The 13,661-nt window shown below is 32.8% G+C and overlaps 1 protein-coding gene across 1 annotated transcript; it reads right to left on the reverse strand.

Annotated features, from left to right (window-relative positions):
* Positions 1-2,629: 2,629 nt before the first annotated feature.
* On the reverse strand, positions 2,630-3,816 carry LOC136223459 (deSI-like protein At4g17486). The gene is made up of 3 exons (XM_066011465.1): positions 3,513-3,816; positions 3,133-3,420; positions 2,630-3,055 (listed from the first exon to the last, which is right to left on the reverse strand). The coding sequence occupies exons 1-3, from the start codon at positions 3,661-3,663 to the stop codon at positions 2,817-2,819; spliced, it is 678 nt and encodes a 225-aa protein (XP_065867537.1). The 5' UTR covers positions 3,664-3,816; the 3' UTR covers positions 2,630-2,816.
* Positions 3,817-13,661: the final 9,845 nt, after the last annotated feature.

A 13,661-nucleotide genomic window follows, 5' to 3' on the forward strand; every position in this document is an offset into this window, starting at 1 on the left:
TATATACTGTTTTTTCTGCGTTTTTCCCATAAATCCATAAATCCACTTAGCATATGCGGTTTTTCGCGAAGTTTGTGGCGAGAAATTTATCGATTTCACTTCGCGAAACGATGATTACGCGAAGTTTGCGAGGTAATTCGATAAATTTCTCTCGCAGACTCCGTGAAATCATCGTTTCGCAAATTCAGAGCGTCACATTTTTCCTCGCAGACTCCGCGAAATCATTGTTTCCTGAAGTCAGAGCGTCACATTCCTCCTCGCAGACGTCGCGAAATCATTGTTTCGCTAAGTAAAATCACACTCTTCCTTGGACATTTATGTTCGCATACTTAGCGAATTATCGTTTCGTGAAGCCAAAATCTTCATTTTTTCTGACTAACACGATTAAATTTTTCTGAAGGTGGTTGAATACATAATATTCATTCCTGGAAGCCGGCGTGTTAGGGTGCCATGAGAGACATCCATTCCAAAAGGCCTGGACTTCCAACCATCCTTGGTGAATAGGAGTCCACCGTGGGACACGTCCATCCCTTAGTGGTTAATAAGAGCCTATGTGTCGTGAGACATCCATCCATCGGTGATGAATAAGAGCCTATGTATAATAAAGTGATTTGTTAGGAGTTTATTGTGACAATCTTATTCTGTACCGTGAGACACATCCATCCATCGATAGTGAATAGGAGCCTATGTATTATGAAGTGATTTGTTAGGAGTTTATTGTGGCAATCTTGTTGTAAATTTTGATATTGTTATGATTTTAATGTTAGAATCCGTTGTTGTTTAACATTTTTTGTTATATACCACTTCGCGAATTAGCTTCAAAACACAGCAAGGCTTCGCATATACTAATTAAATTCATCAAGTAACCTCAAACATTAGATTTGCAGGCTTCACATATGCTAATTAAATTCATCAAGTAACCCCAAACATTAGCTTCGCAGGCTTCGCATAAGATCGAATCTGCGAAGTCAGACGGGAGGGAGACAGACGCGAGTAAATATTGAGGGTATTATGGGAAAGTCACACAAAAACAGTCTAGATATGTAGTAGGTTGAGTAAATGGGTTAAATATGTAAATGAGCCTCCCATTTAATCCATTTTCATAATTTTCTCTAATTCTATTATCATATTTTTATTTATCCCAATCATTTATCTTTATTCATATCTTAACCTTTATCTTTATCCCTATTCCAATAGGATACCAAACAGTCCGTAAAAAATTTTTGAAGCCTAACCGCAAGGAAGGATATTAGAATCTGAAATAACAGAATTGAAGCAAGACTCCAAAATTGAAAGTTTTAAAGGCTTTACCTTCCTTAATTGGCAGCAAAGATTGAATTACAATTTACACAAAGATACTATTCTTTATTATTATTTTGGAAAGCGGCATCTCTATCTCTATGGATTGGATGCCCATCTCCTCTTCCATAAAACAAACTAAAGAATATATTCCTCCCCTTTTCTTTCCTCTGCTCCAACTTTTCCTTTTCTCTTCTTCACCCTCTTTTTCTTAATTTATTACTACTTTATGCCCACAACTTACTTACTATATTACTACATCCCTCTTTCCCACTAATTCTAATTACAACACGTTTATTAAAGATGATAGAGATAAGGTATCAAAATAGATTTATGGTTGTTGGGCTACACGTACAAAATAATATAAATATAGGTTTTAGCCTTGTTTGGTAAAAAGCGTTTTGGGATAAAAAGAACGATTTTAACAAACTTTAACAGTTTGACTACTGAAACCGCTGATTGGAGTATTTGATGGAGAGAGTTTGGGAGAGAGTTTTGGGATGAAAACGCTAATTTAGAAAAGGCTCCTTTTAGGAGCTTTTTCAATTAGCGTTTTGCAATATTAAAATTAATGGACTTCTTTAATCCTAATTATTTTATGCATATTTTTATGTATTAAAAAAAGAAATGTCCTTATTCGTCTTTTTGTACAAACCGCTATTATCAATCAGCTAATTTTTACCAAACAGGTCTACACAAAAAGCTAGTAAAATCAGTTAGAACAGGTCTACACAAAAAACTAGTAAAATCAGTTAATGTAATCAGCTAACAGCTAACAACTATTTCCCAAACATGACTTTTATGTTTTAAAAAGATATCAATTTAAGCCTCGAGAACGGATTATATACGTTATTCCTGTTACTCCCTTAAGTTTTGATTTCCCACTCCACATATAATTGACAAAACTTAATGAAATAATATCAACTTCGCGTCTCGTTTCGTTATCGAGACCTAAATTGATACTTTTTTAAAGGTTAAGCCTATATTGGTGCTATTTTGTACGTGGAGTTTAAATCGATATTTCCCTAAAAACCACGGGTCTATTTTGGTACCGTATCCGAGATGATACGAACCCAACGACTTTGAGACGTTCATTCTGTACACTACATTTGCAGGGATTAAACTGTTTAGAAGATGAACCCAACCCAACCCACCCACCAAACAAAATTTATTAATCAAAATGAACCCACCAAACCTAATCACAATTAATCAATTTGACCTATATCACACCCATCGACTATAACTAGTAGTAGGTATAGTGCTATTAGATGATAATTGATTAACATCATTTCAATTTCAATTTCATTTCTAAAGCCAATCCAAATTTGCCTAAAGAAATCGATGTCAAATTAAAAGAAAAAAGAATAAGACATTTACAAAGAATCATGGCTTGGCTGTATAACCCAAAAAACATGTTAGCACCATAAGATCCCAATAAATTCAACCTAAGAAATGGAATTTATAAATATCCTGTTTGGAAAAGAAAAAAAAAAGAATGAATTTGATGAATGATGAATTCAAGGGGATGAAGAAATCAAAGGGGGAGATGTGGGAGGAGCGTGTCTGCTTCTTCTGCTTCTACTTCTACTTCTGCTCCTACTTCTTCCACGGCTTTCATTACCTGAAGGAGATGAAGAAGAAGAAGATGACGATGATGATTTCTTCTTCTCTGCTTCATCACTTTTTTCTTCCATTTTATGATGCCCAACTTTCCTTGAATTCAAATTTGCAGGAAGAACACAATTGCATAAAAACCCTGCAATTACATAGTAAATTTCAATTCTAATTCCACTTCTGCAAATCAATTAAACACAATGAAAAATCAATAAATACCAATTCTGGCGAGACGATTCACCCAACGGGGAATAGGATTTCCAGTAAGTCTAATGCAAGCATCATTGCAAAAATGGTTACAATTTTTGGTAATCAAATTATAAGCATTTCCTCTGTAATTTTGAGCTAAATCCTCCATTACTTTTCTGACCTCCGCACTAGTGAAGTCAGTTTTTCCAATCAAAATAGTCTTTCTGAAAGTGAAGCCTTCACATTGCTTTGGTTCTCCTTCAAAAATTCCAGTTGTTGGGTATTCATGTGCCCCAAACGCATACTCTATTCCGTGAACTGCAATTTGAAATGTTTAGAGTTAAAAAAGATGTGGAGTTTTTAAGATCTGAACAGAACAGATCTAAAAAAGAAGAGAGAAAGGAACAAACCTTGAACGCCGGAATGATAAACGCCGAGTCCAAGCCAATAAGCGTAGCCATTAATGGGAGTGAGATCATAAACATTAAGGTAAACAGGGACAGATCCTCCTCCTCTTTTTTCTTCCTCATCAGTTGTGAGATTTTTGGTACAGAGCAGCATGTTTTTCTTCCTTTTGTCGTTGGATTCTCAACTGAATCGCTCAACAATGATAAGAGAAGAGATAGATATGTCGTTTTCAAAATGGCCTCTCACTCTCTTCTACCCAATTTCAGGTTACTCAAAACTTGGGGGTTTTCCTTCTTAATTTAAGGCTTTCATTTTTTCTTTCTTCACCGCGACTAATGCTGTTACTTTTATTTATATGCTTTTTAATGTAAAAAAAATTAAGGTATATATATATATATGCATTTTATGAAATGGTACCATATCAAAACAATATCAATTTTACTTTACTTCCACCGTTATTTAATTATCACATTAAAATTTTTAAATATCAATTATGTAAAAAAATAAATATATATAAATTTGAAAAAGTTCAAATTTTTTTTTTTTATACATGATGAAAAATTTGAATGGAATAATTGACCGTTATTTAATTATCATATCTAACTTTTCAAACATCATTTATGTTGAAAATGGTTTATTGTGTTATCATCACAATTACAATCTAGAATGTCAACAACTAATCTTAGACATGTAAATTCATCGTTAAAAAAACTATCAAAATATCTAAAATATATATCGTGTTATTAGCAAAGTTACAAAACAACCAATAAAACTGCATGAAATTATTTCACTTTTTTTTGACAAATTATTTCGTTTTTTTTTTTGTTTTGTTTTTTTGTTTTTTTCATAAACTTTTTCAGTTTATTGATAAACTTGTTAAGAGCGTCTGGTATAACTGTCAAATCACTCCATGCAAATTTTTCATTAGATAAAGACCATGTTTGGAAAATAGAGTTTATCTACTAGCGGAGACATTTCGATTACATTAGTTGTTAGCTGATTATCTTTTTGTTTAGCTGGTTTGGCTAACTGTTTGTATAAACATATTTGGTAAAACTTAGTTGATTGTTAATAGTTGTTTGTTAAATATTGATGCTTCTGTCACAATTGACAGTTCTGGTTGTGGTGGTATTTCTCGGGATGCTGCCGGTCATTCGTTGGGTTGTTTTTCTTTTCCAGTTGATTGTCAGTTGGTGCATGTGGCTGAATTACTCGATGTTCTCTATGCGATTCGTATGGCGTTTAATAAGGGTTTGACGAGACTCTGACTTGAGAATGATTCAATTTATGTTGTCATTTTGCTTCGGAACCCGTACATTCCCGTACCTTGGGTGCAGCGTCTGGATTGGGGTGAGTGCAAGCACATGTTTTTTCATATGCATTTTGTTGTGTCTCACATATTCAGGGAGGGGAATCAGATGGCTGATGCTTTGTCAAATTTTGGTAGAATCAGCTTGGAGTTTAATTCTTGGACACCCTACTTTTTGTTCTAGTTTTATTTGGGGTAATAGAAATGGTCAGGATTTGTACCGATTCATGTATGTTTTTCTTTTTGACTCTTTAAACTCTTATGTATGCTTTTCTTTTTCTTTTGATATATTCTTTGGGTTCATGTTAGGTTTGTCTAGGGGGTGCCAACCTTGTTGGGATGTCCTAGTCATTCTGTCCGGTCCTCCACTTTTAATTAAAAAATATGATAAATAAAGACATTGATTTTGTTTTTTAATAATTTATATTCTTAATCACTTTCTAAAAAAATGTTATATACACATGCTATAACTTAGGCCTTTATTAATACATAAAAATATATTTAAACAATAAAAATTATTCATAGCTTTTTACTAATACATAAAAATTAAAGAAAAAATAGTAAATATATGTCTATTCATAAAAGTAAAACAAATGTTTTAAAATTCAAGTTGGTGTCGGTTACTCCTTATCAAACTAGTAGTAATGTTATTACGGACCTCTATCATTTTATTAGTACTCATATGTTGAACTTCTTGTGTGGAACTACATTAACATCTGAAAGTACTTCTAGATGAATAAAAGTGAGATCTTTATCCTAAATGTTGGATGAAGACTTTGCAGTACAAATGTAGCACATACTATTCTATTTTGATCTTGCAATAAGTATTTGAGAACTTTCTCTAATATTTTTCATCATGCTTTCAAAATGTCGAATGTCTTTCAATACAACTTCTTAAGAAAGAATAAACATGAAATTTTCTTGAGACTCTCTTGGATTTGCACCACGAAATTCTGTTTGATGATACTAATGCAGATATGCAACAACTCTAAGGGTCCGTTTGGTATGTCGTAATGCAATGTAATGTAATCAAGGTCGTAATGTAATCAAAGTTGTAATGGAATGGTAATTCTATTACCATGTTTGGTTGACAATTATGATGTAATGTAATAACCGTTACAATATTTATATTTTCCTAATTAAATGTAATCATAAAATTTTATTTACATAATTAAAATCAGCGAAAAACATGAAAAGCACGAAAAATGTGAAAAGTCGAATCGAAATCAAATACAAAATTAGATTAACCGAAATCAATAAATTAGTATATAGTTTCGCTTTTTCTTGTTTTTTTTTTACATTTTTCTCGTTTCTTTTAATTTCCATTTTCAACAATTTTCACCGTTTTTTTAATTTCCATTTTGCAACATTTTTCACCGTTTTTCTATTTTCTCATTTTTCTTTTCATTTTTCGCATTTTTTCGGTTTTTCGGCTTTTTTTCATTTTTCTCGTTTTCAATTTTCATGTTTTTCTACTTTTTGAGACGTGAGTAGGGGTGTGCATCGGTTCGGTTTAAACCGCATACCGAACCGAGTGAATTCGGTTTTTCGATTCGGTTTTTTTAACAATTCGGTTCGGCATCGGTTTTAATTTTAAGTGTATTTCGGTATTCGGTTCGGTTTGACAGAAAATGTAAAAAAAACCAAACCGCACCGAATTACACATATTTTACATTTATATATATATTATACAAGTTTAGTTTTTTTTTATTATTGTTGAGATAATAATCCAATGTAGATATATTTTGGAATTATTTCAATTTTTGTTGTTGTTGAGGTAAATTTAATGAGAAAGTATAGTGATTTTTATTTGTTATTTGTTATTTTTAACTTAATTCGGTTTGTTCGGTTTAAACCGAACTGAACTGCATATTTCGGTTCAGTTTTAATTCGATTTTACCTATTATCCGGTTCGGTGTCGGTTTGAATTATTTTGATCATTTCGGTATTCGATTTTTTTGATTCGGTTCGGTTCGGTTCGGTTTTGTACCGATGCACACCCCTAGACGTGAGATTTGAGAAATGAGAGGTTAGATGACAATGTAATGAGAATTCAAGTCATTTTTCTATGTAATGGGGATTACAAGATTTCTTCAATAAAATTTAACTTAAGGTTTTCTCATTCCATTACAATGAAATTGTAATATGCAACCAAACATGGTAATGAGCCTTCAATGTAATGGTCATTCCATTACGAAGGTCATTACGTCTTACCAAACGGCACCTAAGACCACTATTCCATTTTGTGGTAGGGTGTCAAATATTCTATTTTAAGTTAAGCCTTATCTACCAAGTAACATTTATCTAAACATGTAAATATAAACTCACATTATTAATATTTAATAATTATTAAAGTCAAATGAATAAGTTTAATGAATAAGGCTAATTATCACAGTGTTGGTTCAAAAAATGTAGATTTAGATTGCTAATAGTATGTTAGATATTATATAATATATTTTCTAATATATACCAATTAATTTATAATTTAATATTTTACTAAAACAAAACCTAATATTTTTATATTCTTTTCAAAGTTTTCAGGTAATAGTGTACTTCTCGAAAAAAAATGATATATGCAAAATAGACCACAAGAAATGATGTGTTTTACACAATTGGTTTGAGAAACTATTCAAACAATAATTTTAATTTTTGTTAATACGATATATTAATTTGCTAATTTTCTTGATGTAACACATTGAACGGTTTCCTTTATTGATGTAGCATACTAATTTAATGATGTTTCAATTATTGTATCAGTAAAATCAAATGTCATTATGTATTTTTTTTTTGCTTAATTATGTAAAATATATAACCTGGTTTGCAATAAGAAGTTATCCGTGTTTTTTTTTTTAAGTTGTCAATGCACTTACATTAAATAAAGGAAAATTACATTAAAGACTAACAAACAACAATTCAGAAGAATTGTGAGGGAATTGATGTTCAACTATTGAAATGAATGAGTCTGATACAAGGAGAAAAGATAAAGAAGAATCGTATATAGAAAATCCCTAATCTGCTGTTTATATAGAGCAGGTCAATAAGAAAGATAAAAAAGACTATATTACCCTTACTAATCTAAGCTATAATCTTAAACTACCATTTACATATATTATTCTATTACCCCCCCTCAAGCTGGAGTGCAAATACTCAAAACTCCAAGCTTGTTTAAGAAATAATGAAACAATTTTGTCGGCAAGGCCTTTGTCAATATATCTGCTACTTGATTGAGTGTAGTCACTGCCAATGGATGAACCAGACCTTGTTTGTGTTTTTCTCTAACAAAGTGACAGTCTAGCTCTATATGCTTTGTCCTCTCATGAAAAGTGGAGTTGTTAGTGAGATAGATGGCTGATAAATTATCACAAAACAGAGGTACTGGTAACTTATGATTAATCTGCAAAGCTTGTAGAATATAATGAAACCATTGAATCTCTGCAGAAAGGGAAGCCATTGGTCGATACTCTGCTTCAGTTGATGATCTTGAAACAGTTTGTTGCTTTTTACTCTTCCATGAAATCAAAGAATCACCCAAAAACACACAGAAACCTGTTATTGATCTCCTTGTATCAATGCAGGTTGCCCAATCTGCATCTGAGAATGCTTTCAAAGCAATTGCAGAGTTGGCTGAATAAAACAACCCTTTCCCTGGATCCCCTTTAATGTAAGCTAAAACTCTTCTTGCTGCCTGAAGATGGATTGTAGTAGGAGCTGCCAAATATTGGCTTAATGTGTTGACAGCATAAGTAATGTCGGGTCTGGTGTTAGTCAAATACACTAGTCTGTCTATCATTCTTCTGTAAATAGTAGGGTCTGTCAAAGGAATGCCTTTTGTCTGAGAAAGTCTGAGTGTTGACTCCATAGGTGTTGCAGCAGGTTTTACTGCCAGCATCCCAGCATCCTCAAGTAGCTCCAATGCATACTTCCTTTGTGTTATACTCAAACCTGCACTAGTTCTAGCAATTTCCAAACCCAAGAAATACTTCAAAGTACCTAAGTCTTTGATTTTAAATTCTGCATCCAACAAACATTTAATATTTTGTATCTCAACATTATCATTGCCAGTTAGTATTATATCGTCTACATAAACCAATAAAACAGTAATAGCAATACCTTGATGTTTAATGAAGAGGGAATGATCAGATTCACACTGTTTGTAACCAAATTTATATAGAAAATCAGACAACCTAGAGAACCATTGTCTACTTGCTTGTTTCAAACCATAAAGAGATCTGGTTAATTTACAAACAAGATTGGGAGATGACAAATGTAACCCTTCAGGAGGTAACATGTATACCTCTTCATTTAATTCACCATGCAGAAATGCATTGTTAACATCACATTGAAAAAGAGGCCATTTGTTAATGACCGCAAGTGCTAAAATCAACCTAACAGTACTAAGCTTGACTACAGGAGAGAAAGTGTCCAGAAAATCAATGCCTTCAACTTGAGTGTACCCTTTTGCAACTAGTCTAGCTTTATACCGTTCAAGTGTTCCATCACTTCTATGTTTTACTTTAAAAATCCATCTACGACCTATATCTACTTTACCAGGTGGCAAAGGAGTTAATTTCCATGTATGATTAGCTTCTAAAGCTGTAAGTTCCGCTTTAATAGCCTCAATCCAACATGCATGTTTAATAGCTTCTTTATAAGACCTGGGTTCTGTAAGAATGCTTATGTTCAAAACATAATGTTTGTGCTCAGGAGATAACTTAGAATACCCTAAAACATCATGAATGGGATACTTAATGGGATAATGAACACTAGAAGAATCACTACAATTAGACATACTTAATTGATTGCAATGATAATCAACTAAATAACTAGGTTGAGTTCTAGTCCTAGTTGACCTTCTCTCAACCACAACAGGAGCAATTTGCTCAGGTGGTTGAACTTCAGTGTTAACAAGATCCCCTATATTATGCTGATTAACAATTTGTTCACTAGCATCATCCTCAAGTGGCAAACCTATATCAGTCTCATCCACAATATTTGCATGAACAGGAATGACCTGACTAGATTGACTAGGAACAATATTGGTATTAAGTGCAGGAAAATTATCATCAGCAGAGAAAATACTTCTCAAAAAATCAGTAGTTAAACCCTGCCTATTCTCTAAAGATTGCATTAAGACTTCTGATTGATAAGGAAAGATATGTTCAACAAACTTCACATCTCTAGACACTGTATAGGAGTGAGTGTCGAGATTATAAACCTTATAGCCCTTAACCTGAGGTTTATATCCCATAAAAATACAGGGAATAGCCCTGGGATCAAACTTAGTTCTCCCGGTTTTGAGATTAGCTATAAACACTAAACTACCAAAAACCCTAAGATTACTATAATCAGGATCTTTCCCATACAAGACATGATAAGGCGTAGTATTAGCTAACACGGGAGTAGGACTCAAGTTAATTAAGTATGCAGCATGCAAAATACAATCAGCCCAAAAAGTAAGAGGCAAAGAAGATTGAAAACGCAAAGCTCTAGCAACATTTAATAAATGTTGATGCTTCCTCTCAACCAAACTATTCTGTTGAGGAGTATACGGACAAGAAAATTGATGAAGAATACCTTTATTCCTACACAAATCAACTAGTTGAAACTCAGGTGCATTGTCACTTCTAATAGTTTTAATACATATGTCAAAATGAACCTTTACATATTGGTAAAAACCCTCTATACATTTGGGTGCCTCAGACTTATGCTTAAGAAGAAATATCCAAGTATAACGACTGTAATCATCAATTACAGTCAAAAAATATCGATAGCCAGCATTAGAAGTAGTATTAAAAGGACCCCAAATGTCCAAATGAACCAACTCAAATAAAGAAATAGTTTTAGTAATACTAATAGGGAAAGAAGAACGCTTCATTTTAGCTAAAGGACATATTGTACAATCAACATGATCATTCTTATTATTCAAAATGGAAATAGGTAAACTGTCTATAAGACCAAGTTTGGATAAAGGAAAATGCCCTAGTCTATAATGCCACAATTCTTTTACAGAAAAAGGTTTAGGCTTAGCAGAATTTAAAGAAATATTAGGAACATGTATATGCGATACATTTGAAACAGAATGCATACAAGTAGAAGAAGTTTTCTCATGAGGAAGCAAGTAGAGGCCGTTGCAGAGTTTAGCTGAACCAATCATCTGACGCCGATGAATGTCCTGGATCAGACACAAACCAGCAGCAAAGACACATTCAGCATTACTATGTTGGGCCAACCTACTTACAGAAATAATATTGAACTTAAAACTAGGAATATAGAAAACATTTTGTAAGAGAAGTTTAGAATTAACAAGAACAGTCCCTATTTTAGTAACACGAATTTGTTGGTCATTAGGCAATCGAACAGTAATATTATTAACATCAACACAAGAACTAAAATAAGATAGATTGGTGACAATGTGATCAGTTGCCCCACTATCTAAAATCCAATTATCATTATCAACATTCAACTTATCATCTGTCAAACTACTATTAATAATATGCACAAATTGAGTATCAACAAGACAATTACTAAGAAAAGATATACAGGGTATAGAAGTACCTGTGATCACATTACCAACAACATGACCTGTGGAATGTTGAGAAGAATCAGGTGTATCCAAAAGCCCCAACAAGCGAGAATATTGTGCCTTGGATAAAGTTATGCCTATTCCACTTGTATCCATGTATGAATTATGCTCAGAATTATTGGTAGCACCAGAAACAGCAGCAATATCTTGCAATTGATTATCAGCAACCACATTACCAGTCACATTTTCTTTCTTGTTCTTGGTGAACTTGAAGGAAGGAGGAAAACCATGCGGTAGCACTGGTCTACAGTGTGCCCTGGCTTGTCACAGTGGCTGCATTTCTTCTTGCTCTTATTATCATAATGCTGAGTCTTGGCTAAATTAATAGAAGATTCAGTCTGTATAGAACTACTTTGGTTTTGACGTTCTTGTTGCAAAACTAAAGATAAAGCTGTCGTTATATCAGGAAGAGGCTTCATCAAGAAGATTTGAGACCTAGCTGCTGAATACTCAGAATTGAGACCTCTTAAGAAACGAATGACATAATCCTCCTCTTGATAAGACTTAGCTTTGAGTAAAAGAGTCGAACACTTGCAAGACGGATTACAAGTACAAACAGATAATGGCCTATAATTGATTAATTCCTCCCATAAAGTCATTTGCCTAGTGTAATAGTCAGTGATTGTCAAAGATCCTTGGGTAAAACTATAGAGTTGTTCTTGCAATTCAGAAATCTTAATAAAATCTCCGTGAGAAAAACGTTTTTGCAAATTCTCCCAAGCATCAGCACAATTGTCAAACCACTGTATGCTATTAGCAATAGAAGGAATCACTGACCTGCAGATCCATGAAAAGATCATAGTATTACATCTTTCCCAGGCAGCTCTATTCTCACCATTGATGGCTGGAATTCCAAAGGCAGTATCGATGAAAATTAACTTGTTCTTGGCTCGCAATGCACGGCGAAATTCTCGACTCCAGGAGTGGAAATTAGTTCCATCAAGTAATTGTGCAACTAACACCAAACCTGGATTTTCTCCTGCATGAAGATAAAAGTAACTTGAAAGATTCTGAGAGGCATCTGTTATGATGCTTGAATGCCCAGAAACAGGTGGATCTTGAGTTGTTGTCATGAAAGATTCAGCAAAACAAGATGAAAGAAGATATATGAAATCAACGAAGAAGTGAGATCTTGATCGGAATACAATCAAAAGAAAAAGAAAAATTAATGAAATCTGATTATAGGAAACAAATCAGAAGAAACAAGAAGAAATTGATATGAACGATGATGCACGGAAGTGCTCTGATACCATAACAAACAACAATTCAGAAGAATTGTGAGGGAATTGATGTTCAACTATTGAGATGAATGAGTCTGATACAAGGAGAAAAGATAAAAAAGAATCGTATATAGAAAATCCCTAATCTGCTGTTTATATAGAGCAGGTCAATAAGAAAGATAAAAATACTATATTACCCTTACTAATCTAAGCTATAATCTTAAACTACCATTTACATATATTATTCTATTAAAGACAAAAAAAAACTTTCAACCCAACTCATCCCATGTAATTCCAACCTCATATATATATATACAAATACACAAATTTGAAATGAACCCCATAAATTAGCTCAAAATTAACCAGACATTTTTATAAATAGCTATTATCTCCCATTTAGAAATACGAAAACTTATACCGAAAAGTGTTGCTAAAAAAAGTGTGTTAATAGAATTAAAGGTAGTGTTAATTAAAAATGTGTGATTAGAGACCCTTTTCACATTGAGCATTCTTTAACCCATGAAATGGTTTTATAATCTTCCATATTTATGGTTTATGGATATAGTGCTTTTGAGTTATAATTGGAAGGTTGAGCTGTTTTTGAGGGTGAAAATATTATATATATTATTTATGGGAGAAAGTAACGTTTACTCATATCATAATGGTGCTTAGTGGGTGTGTTTATTTTATTACTAATTAGAATTAGAATTAGAATTAGAGTGTGGGGTCTGTTCTTTTAAAAAAGGGAATAGGAATATAATGATATGATTAGCTAGGTCCAATTAGATGGTGGTGATTTTATCATAATCATGATTAACTAGATTTTCATATGCTTATAAAATTCAAAATCCAAAGAAAAATATACTGACTAGTCTTCCAATTTGTTTGGTTATGTTAAAAGTCAATAGGGTTGAAGAATGATTTTGACTTAGGGTATAAACAAAATAAATTGATAATTATCCAATAAAAGAAAACATTTTTAACTCATATTTGCTTAATCAAGTTGGTAATTGCCATCATACGTTTATAACTTAAACCC

The sequence above is a fragment of the Euphorbia lathyris genome, chromosome 3 (assembly GCF_963576675.1).
Source record: "Euphorbia lathyris chromosome 3, ddEupLath1.1, whole genome shotgun sequence".
Classification (NCBI taxonomy): domain Eukaryota; kingdom Viridiplantae; phylum Streptophyta; class Magnoliopsida; order Malpighiales; family Euphorbiaceae; genus Euphorbia; species Euphorbia lathyris.